This window comes from Lacerta agilis, chromosome 17 (genome assembly GCF_009819535.1).
Source record: "Lacerta agilis isolate rLacAgi1 chromosome 17, rLacAgi1.pri, whole genome shotgun sequence".
Lineage (NCBI taxonomy): Eukaryota > Metazoa > Chordata > Lepidosauria > Squamata > Lacertidae > Lacerta > Lacerta agilis.
This window is the reverse complement of record NC_046328.1, coordinates 18,559,935-18,587,571: the sequence shown is the minus strand read 5'-3', so window position 1 is coordinate 18,587,571 and position 27,637 is coordinate 18,559,935. Positions and strand designations below refer to the sequence as shown.

General features: G+C 42.9%; 1 protein-coding gene across 9 annotated transcripts in view; it reads left to right on the top strand.

Annotated features, from left to right (window-relative positions):
• Positions 1-1,463: 1,463 nt before the first annotated feature.
• Positions 1,464-27,637, top strand: part of CIT (citron rho-interacting serine/threonine kinase) — a 99,832-nt gene continuing 73,658 nt past the window's right edge. For all 9 annotated transcript variants that reach the window (XM_033136047.1, XM_033136044.1, XM_033136041.1 and 6 more), the window contains exons 1-10: positions 1,464-1,563; positions 2,736-2,890; positions 3,899-4,040; positions 5,106-5,281; positions 7,014-7,115; positions 9,084-9,226; positions 10,376-10,469; positions 13,865-14,068; positions 15,182-15,335; positions 21,702-21,882. In XM_033136047.1, the coding sequence (XP_032991938.1) occupies positions 2,795-2,890; positions 3,899-4,040; positions 5,106-5,281; positions 7,014-7,115; positions 9,084-9,226; positions 10,376-10,469; positions 13,865-14,068; positions 15,182-15,335; positions 21,702-21,882 (1,292 nt within the window). In that variant the 5' untranslated portion in view covers positions 1,464-1,563; positions 2,736-2,794. The remainder of the gene's footprint in view (positions 1,564-2,735; positions 2,891-3,898; positions 4,041-5,105; positions 5,282-7,013; positions 7,116-9,083; positions 9,227-10,375; positions 10,470-13,864; positions 14,069-15,181; positions 15,336-21,701; positions 21,883-27,637) is intronic.

The following is a 27,637-nucleotide window of genomic DNA, read 5'->3' as shown; positions in this document are numbered from 1 at the left end:
TTGGTTGGGGGTCTCCTGCTGGGTGTTTAAGGCCTGAGACAAAGTGCCTGCAAGCCAAGGATGCCCTCAATATAATAATAATAATAATAATAATAATAATATCAATAATAATATCAATACATTCTGGGACTTCAGTTGCCAATGTTGTAAGCCAGAAAATTGCTTATCTCCCGAGTTTACGCCAATAAAACTCAGAAACGTGAGGAGTTAGGAGTCCAACGTTGTTTATTGCAAAGCAATAGGTTACAGTCGGATCGTTCTGCAAAACTGCAACCCTGCCCGGTGATCCAGGCAGTGGTATTTATAAAATTTCAAACAAAGCATTTCAATTCCCACCAATCATATACATCATTACCTCCTTTCATGTTTAATACACATGCTCAATAAGCACTGGCAATTTCTGCTGATTAAGTTCTGATTCCCACCGTGTTCTGTTACATTGTGTTAGTTGTCTGTGTTGGGAACCTGTGTTACTGTAGCCATTTGCACCATGTAGCAACTTACGTTCTAGCTTTGAGCTGTATCTTTGTGATTCACATATTAGCTGTATTGTGGTGGTGTTGGTGTGGCGCAACAACTTGCAAAACCAACAGTTTCATAAAGTAACAGGCTACCATAACTTCTGTATTAGAAGCACACTCAAGCATTTACAGGGGTACACATTATCACATTTATTGTGGCCCTTTGGGCCACTGCCACACCATCATCGCTGAACCCAGTGGAGGCTGGTCCATGAGGGCACTGCCTCACCATCCTCAGTCTGCTGTCTCTCAACCCTGCTTCCATATTTACAACTTAGTTGTGGGGACTTTGTCTGTCATTCGCTCTGGTGTCAGTGACTGTTGGGCCTCCCTGCCTTTTACTCTGCTAGTCCCAATGGACACCAGCCCCCGCGGCTGGTACATTCACGACTGAGGGCCATGTTCCTTCGAAGGCAACATTCCAGGGGCCACAAGCCAGAGGTACGTGTGACCAGAGGCAAAAGCCGGAGGGGCAACAGTTGTGACTCTTAATTTTGCTACACGATGCAAACAATATGAGGGGACTTCCTAGCTGTTATCTGTGTGGTGGAGCATTTGTCACATAAAGACAAAGCCAGGACAGGAGCGGGGAATTGTGTTTGTGACCCTCCCTGAAATAGTTGTGTCTTATTACGCAAGCACTGCAGCCTTTTGTATTACATGCAGGGTGTGGAAAGACGAGCTCTGACAGAATGAGAGGAAAAAGCCGTTAGGACCCTTTTTGAGTTGGCCACGCCCCATCTCGCTCCATGGCCACGCCTCTCCCTGCTGTTTTGAAAGGGGAGCGTTGGAGACAGAAGGGCGCGCTCCCGTCTCCTCGTGACGTCACCCGGCGAGCGGATTGGCGGCGGGTGTTGGGGTCACGTGGCTTAGGGAAGCAGGTGACGCCCCTTCTCCGCTTCGTCCATTCAAACGCGGATGGCGGGAAAGGCGGAGGAGGCGCTTATCTGAGGCGACAGCGGCTGCGGCGGGTGTGGCTCGTTGCGTTTGGGGGAAAAGGGTGCCGAAGCTTCAGGGGGCTCCCTTCCTGACATGCCGTTGGGTAATGATGATTTATTAAATGTCCTGCCCTTCTTTCCAAAGGGGGGTGGTGGATGCAAGTGCTTTATACATTATAGTATAAATATATGTGTATATATTTATATATGTGTGTGTGTGTGAGGGAGAGAGTGGGGGGGTAGGAGGATTTCAAAATGTGGCTCAAGCCTGCCTTGGAAGTCGCGTACACGTCTAGGTTGCGGGTAACCGGCGAAAGGCACACTGCACATGCTCAGGGACGCGCGTAACCTGGAGAGTCTGGAAGTTGAGCCTGGGACCTTCTGTGTGGCACGCAGATGCTCCAACTTTTGAGCTCCAGCTAAAGGCATAGGGAGCTGATCCATCCAGCTTAGTATTGTTTAACAGTGACAGTGAGCCCTACCTCAAGTTGCCAAGGATTGAACTGTAGTTCTCTTTTAAAAAAGAAAAAGGAAAAAAGCCAGGGGGCGTTTCAAGCACTAGTAGGAGAAACGGGGGATTGAACATGAGACCTCTGCATGCAAAGCAGATGAACTGCAACCAGGAACATAGGGAGCTGTTTTATACTGAGTTGGATCCACCTTAGCTCAGTGTGCTGACTGGTTGCAGTTCTCTCAGGGTTTCAGACAAGAGTTTTCTCCCAGCCTTAGCTGCAGATGCCAAGGATTGAACCTGGGGCCTTCTGCATGCAAAGCAGATGTTCTACCACCAAATGGTGACCTTTTGCCCAACAGATGTTGTTGCTCCACATCTTATTCAGGGCTCAACTCTGCGCACGAGTGGCCAAATAAATATTATTTATTATTACATTTCAATCCCACTTTTCTTCCAGTGAGCTCAGTGTGTTGTATGTGGTTCTCTCTCTCCCCATTTTGCTGTCTTAACAACCCTGTTAAACTAGGCAGTGACTAACCCAAGATTACCCAGTGAGACCCATGACTGAATGGGGATTTGAACCCCAGACTTTCAGGGTAGGGAATTCAAGGGTAGGTAAACTGTAGTCTTCTAAATCCTCCTGTCAACCCTCACACATTGGCCATGCTAGCTGGGGCCGATCAAAGTTGAGTCCATTAACATCTGAAGGGCCACAGCTTCCCCATCCTGTTCTAAAGGTATAATTGAATTTCATAGAATTGTGAGATTTGAAGGAAGCCCAAAACTTCTTATAACTTCTTAAAATTAATAATTTTAATACAGATTGAAAACAAACTACAGCATCCATCCTGGGAGGTGTCTGTTGGTGGTGAATTTTGAACATGTTGAAGTTTAAGTATGGTGTGCGTAATCCTGCGGAGATAGGCATGATGGAGCCCATTGCCAGCCGTGTCTCTAGACTTAACCTGCTTTTACAGGTAAATGTTTCTTTTCCCCCAGATTGTGTAAACTATACTGGTTTCACATCAGCACCTGCAATTCATAAATATTAAACTTTCTGTTGTGTTGAAGGAGTAACATTTATTGTGGCCAAACATTTGTGGCTGTCTTCAAAGTTCTGTACCTCTTATGCAGTAAGGAGGGGCCAACAACAGCTGCACCCTCTGGGACCCCACTGACTGGTATCATCAGCCACCAGCTGATCACAAAAGTGGGGTGTAATTGGGCAATATCTGATGCATTGGAGCTTGGTCCTTTTGGTCAGTGGGGCACAGGTAAACATCTTGAGGTTCTATTTATTGTTAAACAGTTTGCAAATGTTGTTAAATAAATAAAAATAAATGGTACCTCCTGGAATCCTGTACATTCTACAGTTTGTGTACGTTATTTGTATTAGAACTTCTCCCCTTTATCTTTATTTTTTTAGTATCTCTTAAAAGTCTACTGTTAAAGAGTACAGGAGGCAGAGACAGCAGTGGTGACACTTTTCCTTCTTCATTTCACAGGGTGGTCTTATTAATGATTGCCTTTCAATACATCTATTGCCATTTCTAACTAGTGTGGCAGTAGACTGTGGTCATTAAAGCAGTGCTGTGTAGTGGTTAGAATGTTGGAATAGGAGCCGGGAGACGAAGGTTCAAATAGTCACTGGGTGACATTGGGCCAGTCACTGCCTCTCAGCCTGACCTACCTCCACAGGTTTGTGAGGATAAACTTGAGGGTGCAGGAACCATATATGTTACCCATGGCTCTTTAGGGAAAAGGTGGGAAATATAACTAACTAGCATACACACACACACACACACACACACACACACACACAAGCTTCAACTATTCACCCTAAAAGTAGAAAAAGAAATTGAGCAGTTCTATATATACACATAGTGACCTGTTGAACATATGGTTCTAATTTTGCTAGCAACTATGAATTGTCTACCAATGTTCTTCCATTCTTGTCTCTCACTGGTATTTGTCTTCGTTACCAGGGGAAGCTGCCCTCTGTGGCACAGCAGCAGATGTCTCCATTTTCCAGGGAAGGCATTTTGGACTCCCTAATGGTGCTTTTCGAAGAATGCAGCAACCCTGTCTTAATGAAAATCAAGCATGTGGGCAATTTCATTAAAAAGTGTATGTCTTGTTGGCTTTCTTACAACTTTTTTTAAATGCAAAAGTAAATTTATTCTGTGAAGGACCTGTTCAGCGTATACATTAGGAACATAGGAAGCTGCCTTATTCTGAGCCAGACCATCAGTACATATTGCCCACACTGATTGGCAGCAGTTCTCCAGGGTTTCACATAGGAGTTTCTGCCAGTCTTACTTAGAGATGCTAGAGAATGAACCTGGGGCTTTCTGCCTGCAAAGCAGATACTTTATCACTGAGCTGCAGCCCCACTGCAACCAAGGAAATCCATGTAGTAACGGCAGGATATTGTATTGGGCTTGTATGCGCATCCTTCCTTTTTACCCAGTGTAGAAAATAATATTCCCAAATGGAAGAGTCCGGTGAATTGAAGAGTTGGGCAGGTGCTACCTGGCAGCTGGACTTGCGCATAGTTTTGGCATGATATATGTGTTGACTGTTGTGTACAAAGGGGCATCACAATCAAGTGATATATGAACAGTGTTAGAAACAGATATGAAAACTTAGAATGAAATGGCACCTTAAGCCTAGGTTATGGGTGCAACAATGGAATGTCTATGCGCAGTTTTTTATAACAAGAATGCAAAGCTGAAAATGCAGCTAAAATGCTATGTTCATTTTTCACATGATCTAGTCCTTCCCCTGCCCACCCCTCTAATATTCTTAAGAGGGTCTCTTTTCCAGTCTTCAGAGAGTGGCTGGAATTGGGGAGGCAGAAAAGGGTCCTCCTTTCCTTCCACTCTGCAGTTGTAATCTAAAATCTTAGGCGCAGTACTGTGCCCAGAGCTCAGAAAAGTGCTTGTAATAATGAAATTTCCTGTCGCAAAATGTGCCTAGAACAATGGGAGTTTTGAACACTGTATATGAATGTTATGAAATAAAATTAATAAAAAGAGACATGAACAGTTTTGGTCCCCTAGATCTGGACTGAGGAGAGGACATGGGAACGATTTTATTGATGGGATGGCCATGGCTGTTTAAGTTAAATTCTGCATTGCACTTCACTGTTTGCTTCTCCCCAACGTAAAGCGTCTGTCTAATCTTGCGCAGATTCGGACTCTGTAGCAGCATTCCGAGAACTTCAGCCTAGTGTGAAGGACTTTGAAGTCAGAAGTCTGGTGGGATGTGGTCACTTTGCAGAAGTGCAGGTAGTGAGAGAGAAGGCAACTGGCGATGTGTACGCCATGAAGGTGATGAGCAAGGAGACGCTGCTGGCACAGGATCATGTAAGTTGCTGTTTTGATTTTATAATCTTCAAATTGCTCATAACCTTTTCATAGCGAGAAAGCTTGTTAACAGGGTATGCAATCAGGTGTTCCAGTTGAGATCCAGATATAAATATACAGTTGCCCCAGAGCAAGATCAAATAACTTAAGATGTACCTGTGCCCATAGAGGTTGTAGAGTACGGGCTTCTCTGGCATCTGTGTGAAGTACAAAACTCTAAGGTACTTGGCTGCTGTGGGGCTTGCAACACCCCAACTTACATTTGCCACCACCTGTGAGTGAGAGGAACTCAGTGAGAGGAACTCAGAAGAGTAGCAGCTTAAATTTCTGCCAGGGAGGGGACAACTTCCCGCTCATAATGGAGTGAGATAGCTCCCCTTGGTCAAAGCATATAGCATGAAAATAATGGTCTGACAAGCAGCAGAAGATCTGAGTTGTCAAAAATTGTATGGTCAAATCCCAGGTTCCAAATTTAGTGGCTTCATTGAGATTAGAATGGAGGGGAAACAGGTAGCATAAGTCCCGCCCCGCTTGTTTCCTCTTTAAGTAACGTAAGCTAAGTAGTATTAAAGAGAATAAAAAATAAAAAAATCCTTCCAGTAGCACCTTAGAGACCAACTAAGTTTGTTCTTGGTATGAGCTTTCGTGTGCATGCCCACTTCTTCAGATACTGAAGTGTGCATACACACGAAAGCTCATACCAAGAACAAACTTAGTTGGTCTCTAAGGTGCTACTGGAAGGATGAATTTTTTATTTTTTATTTTGTTTTGACTATGGCAGACCAACACGGCTACCTACCTGTAACTAGTCTTAAAGAGGAAGCTCAAACTTTCAGGAACTACACATGATCCTCCTGAAAACAGGATACATGACACAGAAGCTGACAGCATTTCCATGGGGAATAATAACCCCCCTCTTTTTAACTGTAGAATTGCAGGAGGGGGTTGTCAAGGAGGGAGATGGATCCTCTGATGAGGTTTGGCTGTGTGGCCTTGGGCACACCTCTAGAGACAGAGTTTTGGCACCTGACGCATGGGACACCTGATGCCCAACATTTACAGAGAAAGATAGGCCACCCGTACCTTTCAACAGCTCAGGAATATTAAAGGTGAGAGCTGAGAGAGCTTTCTCATCTACTCCTAATATGCCGAGAGATGAGTGCGTTCTGGAATAGACCGTATGGAGGCTGCTGGAAACACAACAGGTAGGTTGTTATGTAATGGAGAAGCTTGGTCATTTGGCCAGGTACATCAGATTTTTAAAAAAGAGATAGGCAGTTGAATTCTTTAAGCTCTGTGCTAAGGAAATAATTCCCAGAAAAGTCATTCTGAATTCAAATCTTGCAGATTAGTATGATCTGTGCAAATGATGTGTTGTGAATCATATAGTATTTTATCAAAGAGCACAAGAGGTGCTCTTTGGGAGGGAGAGACATTGTGTGAAAGAGTGAGTAACAGGTTGTGTGGGGAGGGAAAATGTAACTGGAGACCATGAATGCTGGAACTTTAAACATGCAAATTTTCAAAATATATAGCTTTCTCCATGAAGGCTAGGAACTTGGTTTTTAAAATCCAAAGGCGGACAGTTTCAGAAAAGGAAAGCTAGATCCATAGTAGATGGAAGACTTTAGATGTGAGTGACTGTTGCTGCTGAATCTTCAAAATGCAAATCTGCACTCACTTTATTGTTCCTCCAAGGAGTTGATGATTTATTAATATTTACTCCTCACAGGTATTATTCTTTGAGGAAGAAAGGAATATATTATCCCAGAGTACCAGCCCTTGGATTCCACAGTTGCATTATGCATTTCAAGACAAAAAGAATCTTTATTTGGTGAGTTTTGTATTTGCAGCATCACTTCAAGTGCGCTGACAGCTTTTACTTCCACACGCCAGGCAAGTTGCTCGCTGCTGGAGACCACTGGATAGAGTTTGATTTTACCGCACTCACTTCAAAGCAATTACAGGAGGAAACTAGTCATTAAATCTTCCTGTTAGGAAAGGTGGGAGCCTTTCTGCAGAACAGTGAATACTTCAATCCGAGAATGAAGAATACTTGACAGTTAATTAACTTTTTTTCAATTATAAAAATGTATTTAAATGTTAACATTTTAAGAAAAAGGGGGAAAGCATGATTGATAAAGAATTTGATACCTTCGGGCCTGCATGGGTAATACTTCTCACCTTCCACTGTACACAGTGAGGTGGAGAGTGAATTTTATTCTCTTCTGTGCATACAGAAGCCACTATTGAATTATGCTGAAAAACTTGTGGGGTGCTCTGCTTCAAGCCACACTCTACAGTAAACCATGCTATGACTCAAGCATGTGCTTTTAGCATTGTGGCTGGACTTCTCTTCCCATTGAAACGAAGCAAGCTCAACATTGCTATGTTTTTGGACATCTGACTGCAAACTTTTCTTCTAATGCTTCTCAAATGAATCTATTTTATTTCTGCAGTTTTTAATTCTTCTTGGTTTATAAGTTTTAATACTGTTTTTATTGTCTATATCTTACAGTTTGTTTTATACTTCACTTTTTAATGCTGGTATATTGCTTAATCCAGGCATGGCCAGACTTGGCCCTCCAGCTGTTTTAGGACTACAACTCCCGCCATCCCTAGCTAACAGGACCAGTGGTCAGGGATGATGGGAATTGTAGTCCCAAAACAGCCAGAGGGCCAAGTTTGGCCATGCCTGGAATCGTACTGTGTTTTTTTGTTTCTATATTTTGATTGGCTGGTGAAGTTTGTTTTTGCGGGAGATGTAAGCCAGTGGAGGAAGTGTGTGCATGTGTGCACATTTTTAGATAAAAAAGTGTTACCTGCTATGCATGAAGGAGGCAAAGGGAGCAGGGCAGTGTATAATCTTGAGCCCTGTTCCATATCTTGTTGCATGTGTTTGTATTTGTATTTCTTGCATTGATACCCTGCCTTTGTCTTTAGGGAGCTCAATGTGATGTCCTTGGTTCTTCCCCATTTCCTTTAATCCCCACAACAACCCTGTGAGGTAGGTTAGGCTGAGATGCAGTGACTGGCCCAAGGCCACCCAGTTAGTTTCATGGCCCAGTGAGGTTTGAACCCTGGTCTCTCCTAGTTCCTAGTCCACCACTATGCCACACTGGTGAATGTTGGGAGAAGAGACTGAGCAAGCCATCAGTGTATGTGGTACTTCACAAAGGTTTGACAGGACCTTCCCTAAGAAGGTTAAAATTTAAAATAGACACAGGGAAAGAACAGAGGAGATTGTGCAGGGGAACAGAGGCATGGGGGTGTTCTACCCCAGCCTTCTCCAACCAAGTGCCCTCCAGCACCTTTGGATGACAATTCCTATCAGCCATAGCCAGCATGGCATTGCCCTCAAGCCTGTCTTTGGAACCACATCCTGAAAAACGTATGTGTACCTCAGACATAAATGAATGGGCCAAGACTGCAATCCTAAATTGGCCTGCATGGAGTTAGAACCAGCCTTCTCCAACCTGGTGCCCTCCAGCTCTTTTGGACTACAAAGCCCATCAGCTATAGTTAACACAGCCATTTCCCAAGGAACAGCCATTTGTGTAGTTGAGCCACGTTAAAAAGAAATACTTTTTGACGCATCTAGGGTCCCATACTCCAACTGGATTGTAAGAAAGATTAGAGCTCCTGAATTTCTTTTGTTGTAGCAAAGCTGAATATATTGAGAACACAGAAAATGTTCTTCAAATTCGTGTTTGTTTGCTGATGCTGTGTGTGCCTTTCATAGTAGAAGAGCTTCACAAAGCTTTGCTTTCTTTTTGTCTGTTTGCTTTGAAATTGCATGAAGGTTATGGAATATGAGCCTGGAGGAGATCTTCTGTCCTTCCTAAACAGATATGAGGATCAACTTGATGAAAGCACTATTCAGTTTTATCTAGCGGAGTTAGTTCTGGCCATCCATAGCGTCCATCAAATGGGCTATGTCCACCGGTAAGTGTTGCTGTGCCTCACACCAGTAGGGTTAATTCAGCACTGGGAATAGTGGATGGTTTTGGAAATCTGTGAAGGGAACAGTTTTCTTCTTCTAACTGTATTTGGAGACATCATCCTTAAGATACTACTAAGATCGCTGCAGTCAAACATCTGTTTTTAGGCAGTGGGTTTCTAGAATTTGAACAGCACCCCCTGTTGCAATATCGTCGTCAGCTTTTGAAAATCTCCCAAGTTCACTGAAGAATTCTCAGTAGCTTTATTGCCTAAGAAGAAGAAGAGTTTGGATTTGATATCCCGCTTTCTCACTACCCTGTTGTTGTTGTTGTTGTTGTTGTTGTTCAGTCGTTCAGTCGTGTCCGACTCTTCGTGACCCCATGGACCAGAGTACGCCAGGCACGCCTATCCTTCACTGCCTCTCGCAGTTTGGCCAAACTCATGTTAGTAGCTTCAAGAACACTGTCCAACCATCTCATCCTCTGTCGTCCCCTTCTCCTTGTGCCCTCCATCTTTCCCAACATCAGGGTCTTTTCTAGGGATTCTTCTCTTCTCATGAGGTGGCCAAAGTACTGGAGCCTCAACTTCAGGATCTTCTCACTACCCTAAGGATTCTCAAAGCGGCTAACAATCTCCTTTCCCTTCCTCCCCCACAACAAACACTCTGTGAGGTGAGTGGGGCTGAGAGACTTCCGAGAAGTGTGACTAGCCCAAGGTCACCCAGCAGCTACATGTGGAGGAGCGGAGATGTGAACCCGGTTCCCCAGATTACGAGTCTACTGCTCTTAACCACTACACCATGCTGGCTCTCTAAGATGTGGTGAGGGACAGGGCAGTACACCAAAGCTAAAGAAAGGACTGTGAGCAGTGCAGGTGCCTCCATGAGGAACCTCAGTTTGGACCTTCCAACTTCAGTTGGAATATAGTTCCAAGTGACTTGCTTGAGTATTTGCTTTCTAAATACTCTCTCTGTGAGATGCATGTGGTATTGCAAAGTGTTAGTCTGATTAGTTTGAGAACTAGTGTTTGACTACATCCCCCTTGGATTATTTTTTGCCACTCTAATGGTTTCTGTAATACAATATGTGTTAGGGAAGCATTTATGGTCTTGTGAAAAGCTTTTATTGATTGCTTTGGGGTTTCTATTTACAGAGATATTAAGCCAGAGAATATTCTTATTGACCGAACAGGACACATCAAGCTGGTGGACTTTGGGTCTGCCGCCAAACTGACGGTGGATAAAAAGGTAATAAAGATCTAGAATGGATGGGAAAAGTAAACATCTTAGCTTTTTTATTTTTGGCTGTGGGTGCCTATTGTAGTTGTCACCAATTTATTACAGATTATTAGTAATGAGGCATGAGTGTACTGTTTCTTTAAAAGAAATGTAAGCAATGCTAGCACAGGTGAAAGTATTTAATTCGCGAAATTGCTTATGTCTAGCCTTACTGTGTCGTATTATGTCTAGCCTTACTTAAGAGTTCCTGCCAACCTAGCAGTTTGAAAGCACGTCAGAGTGCAAGTAGATAAATAGGTACCCCTCCGGCGGGAAGGTAAACGGCATTTCTGTGCGCTGCTCTGGTTCGCCAGAACCGACTTAGTCATGCTGGCCACATGACCCGGAAGCTATCTGCGGACGAACGCCGGCTCCCTCGGCCTATAGAGCGAGATGAGCGCCGCAACCCCAGAGTCGTCTGCGACTGCACCTAACGGTCAGGGGTACCTTTACCTTTTAGCCTTACTATTCTTTGAGTGTGTGCATAGTTCCTCTGTATCTGGCTCTTTCGGCATCGCAGAATCACAGCAGGGAGCTGTGTGATTGGTTGGTAGGGAAAACACTAGCAACCTTTTTAAGAATAACAACTTTTGGGAGGGGCACAAAAAAACCTTGGGCAGCTCACAGGGCATGGGTCAGCCATCCCTTCTATATGGATAACTGTGTGGCAGACACCAAAAGTAATTATTAATAATGCCCCAGTGCAGATTGTATCTGAATGCATATTCAGGAAACTGCAGGCTCTTGAAATTCCTTACCTATGAGTTTTGAGAGTTTTACATATTCATTATTACTATGGATATCTGCTTAAGTTGAAGTGTTTTTCTCAAATTGCTGTACTTCTGAAGAGAGAGCTGTGCCTTTCAGTTAAAAAAACCTGAAGTAGTGGATAGCACTGAAAGACAGAGCGTACCCTGGTTCTTGAGTTTAATGATGTTCCTGCTAATTTGGGAAGAAACTGAAATGGGTAATTAAGTAGCTGAGGTCTTGTGGATGGTGAGTAATGGTCTTTTTGATTACAGTTAGAACTGTTTGTCTCTTGTGATGCTAACAAGTGCTTCTTGATTAAACTAATGCAACGGATATGATTCGATATAGAAATGAATATTGGCTAATTACTCATCTTGTTACATTTGCCAGTCCTGGCGTTGGATATATAATATTATTACATTCTTTTGTTAATTTTTCTTTTAAAAGCCAGTTGGAAATGTGTGCTGCTTAAACTAACAGCATTTATTAATGCATATTTAATCTAAAAGAACAGTGGTCTTCAGTCTGTGTTCCCAGAAATGTCAAATAAGCTTCTTTTAAAGGAAATAATCTTCCCCCTGCCATCTAGGAGAGTGTTGGGTGTGTTCGTACATGCAGTTTGTTTCGGGGGCAGCTTGTGGGCCAGTTAAACGACCCACGTGGGCTGCTTGTGGCCCATGGGCCTTAGGTTGCCAACTCCTGCTCTTGAGAGTCCCATGGACTGCAAGAAGATCAAACCTATCCATTCTTAAGGAAATCAGCACTGAGAAGGAAATCAGCACTGGAAGGACAGATCCTGAAGCTGAGGCTCTAATACTTTGGCCACCTCATGAGAAGAGAAAACTCCCTGGAAAAGACCCTGAAGTTGGGAATGATTGAGGGCACAAGGAGAAGGACGACAGAGGACGAGATGGTTCGACAGTGTTCTCGAAGCTACCAACACTAGTCTGACCAAACTGTGGGAGGCAGTGGAAGAGTGCCTGGTGTGCTCTGGTCCATAGGGTCACAAAGAGTCGGACACGACTAAACGACTAAACAACAACAACACTGGCCTTTAAAACCCTAAACAGTTTGGCCCAAAGGCATCTAAAGAACTGTTGTCCTTTAGGAAAACCATAAAGTGTGTGCTTTTGTTATAGTTTTTAATTGTTTTGTCAGTCTTGCCATTTTCTTCTTGCATATTACAGTGGTACCTCTGGTTACGAACGGGATCTGTTTCGGAGCCCCGTTCGCAACCTGAAAGGTTTGCAACTTGAAGCGCCGCGCCTGCGCATGTGCGCGACGTGCTTCTGCGCATGCGTGTGACGTCACTACGCTTCTGAGCATGCGTGAATTGCCGAACCCAGAAATAACCCGTTCTGGTACTTCCGGGTTTGGCGCGTTCGTATCCCATGATGAACGCAACCTGAAGCATTCGTAACATGAGGTACAACTGTATTTATTTGTTGTAGTCTTCCTTGGGAAAGGTAGGCTAGAGAGCCATTCAATAATAAATAAAGAATAGTGGATGTGCTCCTATTCTTAGCTTCAGGCATATTGGAGTAGGAGCCTCGTAGTGCTGTTCCGACTCTTAGGATTGGGAAAGGCATTAAAAAATAGCTCACTCTCCCCAGCCTCCATCTGCTACACTATATAGTGCTAGAGGGTTGCCACCTCCAAACCAGGGCTGCTTTTGGAGGAAGGGTGTGATATGCAATATTTTTTTTTTTTAAAAAAAGTATTTTGTAGCTATACAGCAAGTAGTAGGGGACACAGTTCAGGAGATAGGAGAAGCGTCCTCCGCCACCCCTGCTTCTAGAAGCTTGTTCATATCAATTGGCTTCAGTTTCTGTAGGCTCCCAGGCAGTTTATGTGAGTGCTAAAATGTATTTTTCACTTAATTCATAAGCCTGTGTGCCTACTTGGAGGGATGCCTTGAATCCGCTATTACGTATAAGCCACTGCTTATTTCGGGTGGGATAAGCATATAGCAACCTAAGCTTATTGAAGGGAATGGTAGCATGGCAGTTTTCACACACTGGAAAGGAGACATGCAGCTAAATTTGAATGAGTGAGATGATCTGCCATTTCTTCTGCTGTTAGCTAAAGGCATTGAGTTGGTTAAAGGCATTTAGTTGGTTAAAGGCAGTTTTGAGTGGACGAAGTTCTTGTTTCCTATTACAAACTGCTTCTGATACATTGGGCGCTGTGTGTAGTGACAAAGGAAATTATGGTTAGCATTAACCATGACTAAAGTTGGTGCTGACAAAAGCATTAACTGTGGATAATTCATGCGAGTCATTTTTGCTGTTGAGGCAAATGCCTGGGAGGAAGGAATGTGTGATATCACAATCTTTTCAAAATCTGTTATCCATGGTAAAAAGATTTGGCTTTGTTATGACTCAAAAGACTTGAAATACGGACTCCTCCCATGTAACACACATTTCCATTTTCCTCCTTGGTTCATCATGCTAATGTTGTATTAAGCATGCAATCCATTATTTTCTTGTTTAGGGATGTACACAGAAAATGTTATCTTAAATTCCTTTCATAAGTAACGTGATGAGTGCTTGGTTTCCAGAGTAAATTAACAATAGAATAAGCTGTAACTGCACCCATTGTGTTCTACTTTCCAGGTGGATGCCAAACTGCCAGTTGGCACCCCAGATTATATGGCTCCAGAGATGCTAACAGTTCTGAATGGCAATGGCAAGGGTTCATATGGATCAGAATGTGACTGGTGGTCTCTAGGGGTGGTTGCTTATGAAATGATGTATGGAAAATCACCATTTACGGAAGGAACCTCAAGCAAAACCTTCAATAACATAATGAACTTTCAGGTACGAACAACGTTCTCAGTACATGTGAAGGTGGAATTTGCCAGAGCAAAAGAGCTCCAAGCATTTGTCTATATTGTCCTGCGTCCTGCATATGTGTGTATTGCTTAGCTTTTGCTAGTTATTTCCTGCTGTACTAGTGCTTTGGGCGTTATTGACAGATGTATTATTAGCTACAGGAACTTTGTGAAATTAGTGCTGATTAGCCAATACTAAAACTTCGTTCAATCATACATTTAATTCTGCCTAGAACTGTGTGCATTTTGAATGATTAAAAGCAAGATATTCTGTGCCATTGACCCAAATTCTGTGGCAACTAAAGTGAGTTTTCTATGATGTGTATTTATGCATTTCTCATCATTTATCTTGCATTATTTAGTCTGCTTCTGTTAGTCTTGGGAAGGGGCAGTAAAGCCCCATCCAGAGTCACTGGCAAAGTCTGCATCATTGGGCATTGTCAACATGCTTTCAAACATTGCTTTGCATGGCTCAGGAACAGGGAACCTGCAGCCCTCCAGATGTTGGACTACATTTCCCATCACCCTTGACCACTGACTATTACATCTATGACTGTTGGGACTTCAGCAACATCTGGAGACCCACAGATTCCCCATCCTTGGCATAAGGGCTAGAAGCTTGCATTACTAAAAAGTGAAATCTGATTTTCTGTATGCTGCACCTAATAAGAATAGCTAATATAGCAACAACAGCATCACCATCAGCTAATAAGAATATTTTTTGGCTTTCCTGTGCTTTTGTAAAGTTGCTTCATGTGCATATCCCTTTCATTAACTACTTTTTTGGATGTTTTGAAGGATACTGAAACCCTTTGGCTGGGGTCCAAAGAACTGTGCTGCTCATCCCATGTACCTGAAAGGACTATGGGCTGTCGTCTCTCCAAACAGCTGCCTCCTTATATTGTTTTCAGGTGTGGAGGAAGTTTCAAAAGCAGTTTGCAATATAGCTTAATGAGATGTTGTGTTAAAATAAATCCAAATCCAAACGGCCCACTTCGGGGTATGCAAGCTTTTTGGCTTGGCTAAAGTAGTTCTTTGGATCCCAGCTCCCAGCTTTTGATTTCTTTACTACTAAGATTTATTTTTGCTTCAACTTCAGAGGTTCCTGAAGTTCCCTGAGGATGTGAAAGTCAGCAAAGAATTCCTTGATCTGGTGCAGAGCTTACTGTGTGGGCAGAAAGAGAGACTAGATTATGAAAGCCTCTGCTGTCATCCATTTTTTTCTACAGTTGACTGGAGTGGCATCCGTAACTGTGAGTAATATATTCCTGATGAAATTTAGGCCCTTGATTGGTGGCTAATTCCCAGGGCACGCTCCAAAGGAACATTATACAGCAACTTTCTAGGATGTTCCTTTCATTCACTTCCATGTGGTGTAGTGGTTAAGAGCGGTAGACTTGTAATCTGGGGAACCGGGTTCGCATCCCCACTCCTCCACATGCAGCTGCTGGGTGACCTTGGGCTAGTCACACTTCTCTGAAGTCTCTCAGCCCCACTCACCTCACAGAGTGTTTGTTGTGGGGGAGGAAGGGAAAGGAGAATGTTAGCCGCTTTGAGACTCCTTTGGGTAGTGATAAAGCGGGTTATCAAATCCAAACTCTTCTTCTCTTCTGTGTGCTTGAAATGTGCTATATGTATTTGAGATTCTCGGTAAGGATGCGAGTAGTGGGTGAAATTTTGTCAAGTGGTGCATTGAGAAGGCTGCTTGGACCTCCCTAAATGCTATTAAGACAAAATAAAGACACACAAGACTCAATTCTTTAAACTTGGCTAGCAAATAAAGTCAGGTTGTTGGCTTACAAATACTTCCATGAATGCATCTGCCAACACATGTACCCTATCGCTGTTAATAAATATCAAGACCTGAAGTTCTGGTCTGGATTCTGTTGCTGACCTGAGGTTCACCTGATGAGTAAAAGGTGCAGGACTTTTTTTTATCTGTGACATCATGAAATGCCTTCCCCCAAGGAAACATGCATGAATATCCCCCCCCCCCTTTTTGCTGCTTTCTCAAAATACGGCTCTTCATAGAGACTTATGAAGATGACTGCTGGAATCACCTCCTGTTTCTTTTACTAGATTTTCTTTCCCTCTTTTAAATCCTGCTGACTTTCTGTTTTTTTCCTGTTAGGTGTTTGGTTGAGGGTGTTTAATGCTGTTTTTTTCTGCTTTGTGCATGATTTTATGGTTTAAGCTGCTTTATGTCACTTCCCTAAGAAAAGTGGGAGAGTCATTTGTTGCTTAAAATGACCTCCCCCCAGCTTTCATGAATCCTATTTTCCTGTTCACCTGGAGAAGATTATTATTAATCACAGGTGACTAATGAATAGTTCTTTACAAGCCAGAATGGAGATGCTTTATTTTTGAGAGTATAGAGGCTAGGGGTGCCCAACTGGTGCCCTGCGTGCAATGAGCACCCAAGCTGATTTCTTCCCGTCAACAATAGACATTGCAATGGGACAGAGTTTGTGAGCATGTGTTTAAAGCACTGTTGGGGGACCTGTGGTTCTCTGGCTGTTGTTGGACTCCAATTCCATCAATTCCAGTCAGCATGGCCACTGATCAGGGATGATGTGAGTTGTACAGTGGCAACATTTGGAGGGCAACAGGTTCCCTAACACAGGTGCAAAGGGAAAGTGCTTTGGGACCATGAATGGAAGAGCCATATTCTCTTAATTCCCCTCTATACACTGCCAGCTTCTTTGTATAACATAGACACTCCATCCGTTACAGTTCATGAAGGGACTAGCCTCAAGTTGCTGGGTCCACAAATGCTTGTGGGCCCCTTCTGTTTGAAATGGATGGCAATTGGGCTAGGGTTGGCTGTCAAGTATCTTGAATACCAATGCCATATTTTTAGTCTTGTGGATAAAAATTCAGAAAACATTTCAGTGCTAAATAGTCACTGCATTATTTTTTGATGATGTCACAGTTTGACTTGTTCGTCACTGTCCTAAAGTTCTTTTGCCCCCCCCCCTTTGCTTTTTGTTGCACTTTTATTCTGAGACTTCCTTGGTGTTTTTTTTTAATTCTGTCAGTGCTGTTGCATTTGAAGTGTTAGCCACGTCAAATTTTTGAGGAACGTCGGGGTAAAAATCTTAAAACAGATAAATAAGCAAGAGAATCAAAGACCTTGAAAGGGATGTCTTGTATTCTCATTTTTCAAATAATTCATTTGTAAACCACTTAATGTTTTAAGACCCTTTGAAAGTGTCTCGGGTGAATCCATCTACTGAAGGGAAATGGGAAGGAGCATTCATTTCTCAAGGAGAGAATCTAATTAACCTAAGTGCAAATGACCTCTCCCTTGAGCAAACAGTTGTTTGCTGTTTTTCTGTTTTATCAGAGGAGATTCCTTCCTAGTGGTGATGCATGATAATATCTAAATTGTTGTCCCATGCCACCTCCACAGTGCCTTCAAGAGCAAGCACCAGGGGTCAGAGTTCTTATTCTGGCACCCATCCATCATTACATCTTGCCCATGCCAGTTTCTCCTAGCCTGCTCCCATCCCTGGTTAAGCAGAAGGTTTTCTTGCTTCCAAGAGTCCATGAAATTGCCATGAAGTGACTTAAGCCTTGCCAGGAAAGGAGGATCTGCATCCCAGGCCTCAGGTGGAATACTGGGTTGATGCCTTTTTGATTCGATTTATTATATTTCTATGCTGCTTTTCGTTCACATGAATTGCAAAGTGGCTAACAAATGATGAATAACAATAACACAATAGAACATCACAAGTACAACATGTCATGGAATTCTACTCAATATTGATCCAGAGCTGATTCCAACGTATAGTTAGCAGAGTAAAAATTTAAACACATTGCAGGATTCCCAAAAAATAGTCCAGAGGCAATTAATATTTCATCCAGCAGAGCTTTACTGCTACTGAAGGCAAATGAGCATAATGGTCACAAATCCAATATATTCAGGATTGGCACTGTCCATAAGAAATCCAGTTGCAGCAGACTTAACAAAAACTTACAATAACTTATAATAAGCCTAAACCCTAACACTAAGCATACTGTGTACAGAACACCACACCAGAAAGAAGAGAGACAGAAAGAGAAAGTGAAATCCAGCCTCCTTCTGGCCTCTTATTATAGTCAGCATGACCTTGACACAGAAGAGAACCAGTTTAATCCAGCTGTACTCGGCTTCTCTGAAGAAATAACCCAAACATTATGAATGTTCTGCTTGTTTCTTTCATACAGAGAAGCTTCCAGAACCCTTTTGAATTAAGTAGACTAGGAAAGATCTCTATACATCATATCAATACTTTCTGCACTAAGAAATGCAAACTGACACAACATAAAGCGTAGAATATTTAACAAATCACCAGTAAGCGACTGTGCTATTAGCTATTCTTATTAGGTGTGACTGTTCGCCAGTGACTGTGGAGGCCAAATCTGGATCCACACTTCTTTCCACAGTGGGGACATAGGTTTTCGAGTGGGAGTTGATCACCATGATCAACTCCCTCTCCTCTCCTCACCTCACACATACACATAATGCCTTTGGCAGCAACTCTGTTCTAAAGGCTCCTAGGGCTGGAGGGTGGAGCAAGGCAGGTGGGAAAAGCCATTGCCTGATGGCCAGCACAAAGTCTCTCCCACCTCACAGTTCTTCCTTTGGAAACAGCTCCCTGATTTGCTTTGCAACTTCAAGGGACTTGCGTTGGACTGGATTCAGAAACCAGGGAAGGGGGAACAGCTGTACAAGTTTAGGGCAGTAGCCAGATGTTTCAAGCAGTTATGCCTTGATAACAGGGCTCGGGAATTGTGGCCCTCCAGAAGTTGGACCTGACTCCCATCAACCCTAGCCAGCATGCTCAATGCCCAGGGTTGGTCCAGCAACATGTGGAGGGCTACAGGTTCCCCATCCCTGCTTTATAAAAGCGGTCTCTAGGTTGTCCTGGGAGGTCAGGTGCTTGTGTCTTTGGAAGATAAGTCAGCAGTGTGTCAGGTGCTTAGCCTTGTGGGTGGGCAAGTGCCTTTGAGGCAAGAGGGCTGGCTTGGAGGCTAGTCAACAGGCAACATGGTGTGAGAACTCAGTGGTTCCCATAATGACAGATTGCTCAGTGGGTCTGAGAGTCTTTTATACCAGTTAGTGACAGCAGATTGGCCCTCTAGTGTCCTTTGTCTTCCCAAACTAGGTGCACTGTGGCTGTGATGAGCACCTTCAGGTTGGAATTGCCTGCAGTTCTGTCGTTTGACCAAAACCAGAGCTGGAACAGAGAGACAGTGCTTGAGCCACAGGGGTCCATGCTCAAGTTCTCTGGCAGCTGAATAATGAAGACTAGCAAGGGAATAAGGAAGCTGGTTGCCTTCAGGCAGTGCAAGGAATTCAAGGCTAATTCTACTGGCAAGCACTTAAGGGGGCTGCTGAACTCAACATGTTTTCAAAGATACAAGTAGAATAAATTTTACAGGACAGGGAAAATCTCTGTAGAAAGGAAATTCTTCAGCCAACTTTCAGAAGTTGATTGTGTCCAGGCAACAGAAAAAAGACATTTTGATTATGTACTTTCCTAATACAGAGCTGCTAAAAACTGCATCTACTACTTCCCTAGGTCATAGACTATTTCAACTCTGAGTGCAGCTTAATATTGCTTTTTGGTTAGCAGCACCAAGATTGTTACCCAATCTTTAACCATGGTTAAGAAATTACAGAACTTGTTCCCTCCTTTCTTCCATTGTTGGCATAAGTAAGAAGGTAGTCGTGGATTGGGCATTGCCTTGTTCCAGGCATTTTTACACCATGGTTAAGGCTGAAAACCGAGGGAGCACATAAACCCATAGGTTAAGAGGTCAGGAAGTAAGCAGTCTGCAATGGGCCTTTTGCGCTTCAAAAGAATCCAAAGATACGTTCATCATTTTATCCTTCCTTCAGCAACTAATGGTGGAGGAAAATATATGCAAGATTGACTTCCCTCCCTGAAAAAAGCTCAACAACTTTGACCTGCACCCCCCAAAAACCCGCCAGTTTTTTCTTCTGCGAGTAGATCGCAGTCTCTTGGGAGTTGGACATCCCTGCCATACACCTATTGAAGAGGGAAAATAAAATCTAATTTACCCAACTTTTTAAAACAATGCTTTAAAAAAAACACACACCATTCTTTACATCCCTATATGTAAAATTGTTAGGTTGTATCTTATAATATAAACCTTCTCATTGCGTTATCCACCCTGCCGCTTACTCTTAGTTACTTTTAACCTCTGAGAAAATCAGCTTGCTCATCTATTTGTGAAAGCAGTGTCAGCATTTTTCCCATGAAAGGCTGCCAATATGTGTTCTGGGTGATTTGAATTAGGAAGACCCTTTAAAAAAAAAAAGGCTTATTAATTCTGGTCATTCACTTGTGGTGATTTAAAAGTATGTATAAAAAAGCAAAGAGTTAAAAACCTGGGCTGCAAAAGGCTCTGGCAGCCTAGAGGGAGCTAGTAAGCTCCAGTAGTGACTCATGTTTTGCCTGTGTCAGTCAGATAAGTATTAGCATCTGTCAGGAATAGAGGGAGTCAGGCAGGCTTTAAACTCTGGAGCATGCACAAAGTGAGGAGCAGGGAGTCTGCACTGCAGGGGCTGTAATGCTGGCTCCCAGCATTCATTTCCCATCAGCCCTTCAGCTGCCGGAGATCTATACGGAATCCATGGTAACGGCATTAGCACGCTATACATTCATCAGCTTGTGATGAGGAGCAAGCTGGCTGAAGGGATTCTGCTTCACAGAGCAAAAAGAGAACCTGGCTGATTTGCATTTTGCGATGATTTGCATTGATTGATTAAATGCATATTTGAAACGAATGAAGGTGCATAATCCTAATGAGCAGGGCTTCGTTCTGTATACATGCAGACCAGCAAGCAACTCTGCTGCTGAACATGGTTTTGGGGGAAGCATATCTCTTCAAGATTTTGTAGCTCTGCTGCTTTATTTAAACCTTAAAGGAAGGCTAAAATGAAGCAGTTTGAGAGCAGGAGCTTTAAGGGTGCCAGCTAAAGGGGGAGAAATTATTCTTACTGTTGCCTATTTGATAAGAGTTGATAGCACTGAAGCTAGACTGCGGTGGAGTCCCATCAGTAGTGTTTTAGCAAAGCTGGCAACATGAATTCTCAAAAGGGCTGAGGTTTATCAGCTGCAGTGATTCCACAGACAAGATTAATTTCGTAATGGGAGGCGAGGGTCTGCTGTCCAGGCTGCGGGTGCTACTGGTTCTGTTTGGCACGACCCCATCTGTAGGCAGAGCAGCTGGTTTGCTTCATTGATTCAGATTGCTTGGATGGATCTCCCTTGTCCAAAGAGATCAGGAGGGAGGCATCCTGCAGACAGACAAGATTGAAACTTGACATATTGTCATTGTTGGCTTGTTCTTGAAGGTGCAAGGCTGGTTCAAAAGCAGCAAGAGATTCTCTGCCTGCAGAATGGTAGCCATGTTGGCAGCCGAAGGGTTAATCTCTTGTTGCTGTAATAGGTTGGAGAGCAGTGGCTCAGCCTGCTGGTGTTAGCAAGATTAAAAGCAGGAGCTGCAGTGCCATTGACAATGCTGAACGAGAGGGACTTTGACAGCAAACTGCAGCTAAAATTTTTTTGTTCCTTCTTCTTTGTGTTTTTTAATGAAATAACCAGCTCCTCCCCCCTTTGTGCCTACCATCAAGTCTGATGATGACACCTCAAATTTCGATGAACCAGACAAGAATTCACGAATTGTATCCTCTCTGTGCCAGCTGAACCCTGCAGGTTTCTCAGGAGAAGATTTGCCGTTTGTAGGGTTCTCCTTCATCAAGGCATTGGGGATTCTCCGAACAGAGTAAGTAGGAATTGCTGTTTTGTAGAGAATGAATAGGAGAAAATCAGTGCTTGATGTACTGGTACTTGGCTGTGGAACGGGGAGTGGGGGGGGGGGTAGGTTGGGGAAATGTGAATACCCAGCTTTTGACTGGTCTTCCCTCTGCTATAGGAAGATGATTCAGGCTTTGCTTTAGCTGTGATTCATGTCATTGGCTCTCACCCCCCTTCCCAATATTGTTGCATGAAAGGAATGCTTCATTCTGAGTCTCCTTGTCTTAGAATCTGTCTGCTACATCCTAGAGGGAAGCGAACGGTTTTGACTGAATTCTCTCTGTGTGCCTTTGCAGGAATTTAGGAGAAATTTACAAGAGTTTCAGATGTTGAGGGATGGGGGTGTGTTTGATTGGTGTGAAATGGCTAGGACATTGCTAAGCACTCTAGACCTACAAGGTTGGTCCAGTGAGGCACAGAGGTGTGGAGTTCATTTTTCCTGGGAGCAAACTAGCAGCTCAGGTTACCCATTGAAACTGGGAGCAAGGTATCGACAAAACTCATGGTCAAAAGAGGCATTGGAGCTGCAGGATGGATGATGCAGAGGCCCATAGCGATTGGATGTCTTATGGGAAGATAGAAGGTCCTATACGACAGTGGTATAGGGAAGAGTATCAGTTGTATAATGATGCCCCTTCTGGTCTGGTGGGCCCTTAATTTTTTTTGCTGCTACTGCCCAGAAGTAAAGCATGAGTATATAGCACGTCCAATTGAAGAATGGCTGTAGGGTTGCCGGTAAGCTAAATGCAGAGACTTTACTTGGGATTCCATGTACAGTGTGCTGTTAGCCGCCCCCAATGTCACAGTATAAACCAAGTTGTATTATGGGGTAGAAAGTCTAATCAAATCAGGTCTCTGTATTTTTTAAATGTGAGCTCTTGGGGCATGTGTGGAAGATGATTTGTTTAAAAGAGAAGCCTGGAAACCAAATCTGATTTCTCTCCTGGCACCAACGATGTTCCCAGTGTTATGAGTCAGAGAGGAACCTTAAATAGGCCAGCAATTAGAAGGGAGCTTCTTGACTGCCTGTGGTGTCCTCCTACTCGCAGGTGTCTCTTTTCTGGTGGGGGAGGAAGACAAGGGAGTACCAAACAGGAATTAGAAGGTGGTGCTATTGCCTCTGCACCAGTGAGACAATCCTCTCTTGATGTATTTTGTGCTCAATTTTGGCATTGTCGCTCCTGGAAAGCTTTTTAAAATGTTCCGATAAGAACTAGAAAGATGGTTGCTAGACTGGAAATCTTCCTTTTCACAATAGGCATCTTGAGCTGCTGCTACCTGTGTGATGGAACGGTGGGTTTATATTGGCTAATTTGTGGAGGTTATCAATGGCTATTGGCGGAAACCTCCATGCTCAGAGGCAGTATACCTCTGTGAATACCTAATGCTATGGGCATAAAATAAAATAAAGGCTGTTGCCTTCACATCCGGCTTGTAAGCTGCCCAGAGACTTTTAGTCATTTAGTCTGATCCAGCAGGGCAATTCCCGGGGCTTTTACTCTTTCTTACAAATGAACCTTTATTCAAGAAGGTAATTATATTTTTTAAAAATGTAAATTTTGGAAGCTGAAGATTAGACTAGGGATAGTGATCAAATTAACAATTAAGATCTTGAAATAAAAGATCAGAGACTTTTTCTGAGACTTTAAACTGTTCTCCAGAACATTTGCTCCGATTTCAATAGAAATAAAGAGTGGCTAAGGCATTGGTTTGAATCTTGCCTCTGCCATAAAATCATGTACTGGCTTTAGGCAAACATCTCCCTCTTAGCCTGTGGCCCCCATCTGCCTTGTGCAGCTAATTGCACCAGCTTACCTTGCAGGATTGTTGTAAGGATTGCAATGAGATAATGTGTAGGGAGTGCTTTGAACATTTGAAAGCATTGTACAAATGCTGCTATTAATATTTAGCACTGAGTTGGAGACTAATAGATGAAGCTCTTTGGTATGATCTTTTCCAGAAAATCAGTCCATAATTGAGATAATATATCTCAGTACAGAGATTTATAGACCATTGTTGCCAGGATACTTGAGCCATTTTGGTTGAACTGGAAGTCCAGATTGCACACTGTGTTCATTGACTTACGGATCATGTTTCATGGCATTAGTCTATTGATGACCCATGGGATAGCTTTGCTGTCAGATGTATTTTTTCACCTCCAACGTGGGCATGCAACTTGGTGAAGACTATCTTGGATGTGTGAGAAGGCAATGCCTGTAAAGCGTTGTGGTTGATTTGCTTCTGCTTGGATGCTGGACAGTTTCTGTGGTTACCTTACAATTTTTAGGATACATTGAAAATGATTTCATTTGGATTTAGTAAAAGATTTTCTTGCAACAGCAGATATTTCTTAAAGAGAAACGTTAAACCAACATATTTGCAATAATTTCATGTACATCTGGTAGATACTGTTTATTTATTGCTGTTTATTGTCAGAACCAGAGGATTAATTGTCTGTTTCTGGCTAGGTGCAGCATCCTCAAATGACATAATTAAAAAGTAGCAAGGTCAGTTACGATAGTTTTAGGAAACCTCTCAAGATTCCAAGTCGTGATGCTGTATATGCCTAGACATTCTGATTCTCTGGATTTATTTTATACTGCAGACCAGGGCTTTTTTCCCCAGCCAGAACTCAGTTCCGGCACCTCTCAGGTAGGTGCCATTGCCATTCTAAGAGAATGAGGAAGGTGTTCTTGCTGAGTTCCGGCACCTCTTTTCCTAGAAAAATAGCACTGCTGCAGACCTTTATAGAGTTTTATATTGGTTTAAGTGAAATGGCTTCCCCCAAAGAATCATGGGAATTGTAGTGTTGTGCAGTTGCTGCAAATTCTCTGGTGGAAAGCTTTACTCCCTCCTCACAGAACTAGTTCCCAGAATTCCCTAGGGAGTGGAAATGACAATAGTGAGTGCCACACTACTTATGTGGTGTTGATATGCTCTATTTTTAAAATTCGGGGAACCATTTTTGTTAATTGTGGAGCATGGCAGGTACTTCTCAGTCAACAGGGTCTTCCAACTATTGAGATGAAACAAGAGCCTGGGGGGGGGGGAATTGTGCATAGAAATGGTTGATCAGCTTGCCCTTTAAAATAATGAGAGAGGTGCTTATGAGATGGCCATACATCTGGAAGCAATGATTTTAATTGCCCTTCTCATTTTTTGGTCTTGAATATCATTATCATTTTTGTTGTCTTATAAGAATGGCTATATATTTCATGTAGAAAAGATAAAGTGAATTTCAGAAGATTAGGGTGCTTCTGTGAGTGCTTGGGTCACCTGGAATAATAAGTTACGGTGTCTTTCTGCTTGTTAACTGACATTTCTTAACAGCAGGCTTGTCAACTAGGGCATTTTAGATATTGTATTTTTCTGTGTATAAGACTAGGCCCCCCCCAATGTCAAAAATTAGGGGGTGTCTTATACTCTGGGCCATCTCTTCCCCCCCTATTTTCTTAAATCTGAGTCCCCCAAAATAGGGGGCGTCTTATACATGGAGGTGTCTTATAGACGGGGAAATACGGTAAGTATATTGTGTGGGAGAAAAAGGATTGTATCCAATCTTAGTCTTACTCAGACTCATTGAAATTAATTCATCAAAGTTAATAATAATAATAATAATAATAATTAATAAATTTTATTATTTATACCCTGCCCAACTGGCAAGCCACTCTGGACGGCTTCCAACACATTAAAAAACATAGTAAGTTAGTCAAGTCTACCAATTTCAACAGACCTACTGTGAGCTAGATATTGAATACAAGGACTGAACTCCCCATCTGAGTTGCTTTGGGTCTCAGATGCCTGTCAGTGACCAGGAATCCTGGTTCCACGCAGATTTGAAACCAGGATTTCATAATTCATAATTCCACATTCAGAAAAGCTGTGTGGCATTCCAGTCGATAAGGAAAATTCTGGGTTGTAACATAGTCCATTGCTTATAGACTTCATCTTGCAAACCACAAGGCCATTTGCTTGCCTTGATTTATTTGATCAATAACTGCTTGTTTAGTAGACACTAGACATGGATTGAATTAGCAAGTGTGGATGTGACACAGTGCCACCCATGCTGGAGTGTGAAATCTCCTCTGTCTTAATAACACATTAGTGCACTGCTAAGGAAAGTGATGGCATTTGCAGGGTTGCTGTTGCCATAAAGTATAGGGGGAGGAGAGAGGGCAGCAAGCTCTGAAGTTGAATCCTGACCCTTAAAGCACCTTGTGCAATCTTGGGCCTTGCTTTCACTGAGGTGGTGGTAACCTGTGTCTGGGGTGTACCACTCTGGAGTGCTGGTGCAAGGAGTCTTACAATGCAAGGGCACTCCCTACAAATTAAGTAGCTAAAATTCCCTGCACATAGAAAACTAGTATATCAGGGAAAAGACTGTTATCGACATTATCATTTTCTACGTGCAGGGAATTTATTTTGGTATCACTTGATAGGGGCATTCTGTCATGTGATCCCCCACCTACAGTCTGAAGTAGTACATGGGTTACTATCTTCCTGCGAGCTGTGGGTGGAGTTCTCTGCTTCAACCAGTGAGATATCTTGGGCAAGGACTGCTGAGAACTAATTACTGAACTAAGTACTTTAATGAGCTGAGAATTGGTGGGAGAATGTCTATATGGGGTGATTTTTCTTGTCATGAAAGAACCACCCACAGTCTTGATTCAAGCCTTGAAAAATGTCATCAGCTGGTCTGCTAAGTTCCTTAAACATCTGAGGCTTCCTGTTCAGTGACCCTCTAAAAGCTGCTGTTTATGTGTTGCTGTAACTGAGGTACATTGATGAGGGATAGAAAATGGAATTTCTTTTTAAGCAGGAACTGGGGTTCTCAAGAATTTGGTAAATAAAACACTTTCTGCATTGGAAACTGGTTTCCAGCTTTGGGGAAAACCAGCATTTACTCAGCCTATTAATGTGTATGTAAAGCAGGGATGAGGAACCTGTGGTCCTCTCTGAAGGTGTTGGACAACAACTCCCAGCATCTCTGACCATTGGTCATGCCGATGAACATCTGGAGGGCCACAGGTTCCCGACATCAATGGTGGAAACTAAGGTATTATATTGGGATCATCTGTCTTCCTCCATCCCGCGCCATATTGCCTCTTTGGCTCTAATGCATGATCTCGGCATTAGGAGTTATGACAATGTCCAGGAGTCACATGCATTCTTAAGACTATGCACCTGGAATTCTGCATTGTGTACTGTAGAGATTGCATCAGATGCACACAAAGGAAGCTGAAGTTGTAGACAGGGCTGGTGGGTGCTGTTGTGCTCTCCTCCCAGAAGCTCAAGCTTATTTATTTATTTTATTTTATTTATTTCTGCCCGACTCTTCCTCCAAAAGTAGCCCAAGGTAGCAAACATCCATGATTCAAGCAATGCAATAGTTTGCATGCTTTTGCAAATATATGATAATATTTGTTAATTATTGTTTTGACAAAGACTGTAAAAGATGCTGTTGCATGAAAGCCCTCTTGAGGATTTAGAGCAAGCCTTTGCAGGAGATGGCAAATTATTATTTTTGTTTCCTAACTGCCTTTCTGTCCCAAAATAGACCAACCAGGTTGTTTACAAGCAATGTAAACACTGATGTCTACAACACCATTTAGTAACAGTTGGGACCCAATAAAAACTTTCAAGGCAGCAAAAGGATTTTTTTTTAAAGTGGATTGCCTATAGCTCATCAAACCTCTCATAAAAAACCACAGGAATGGGCCCAC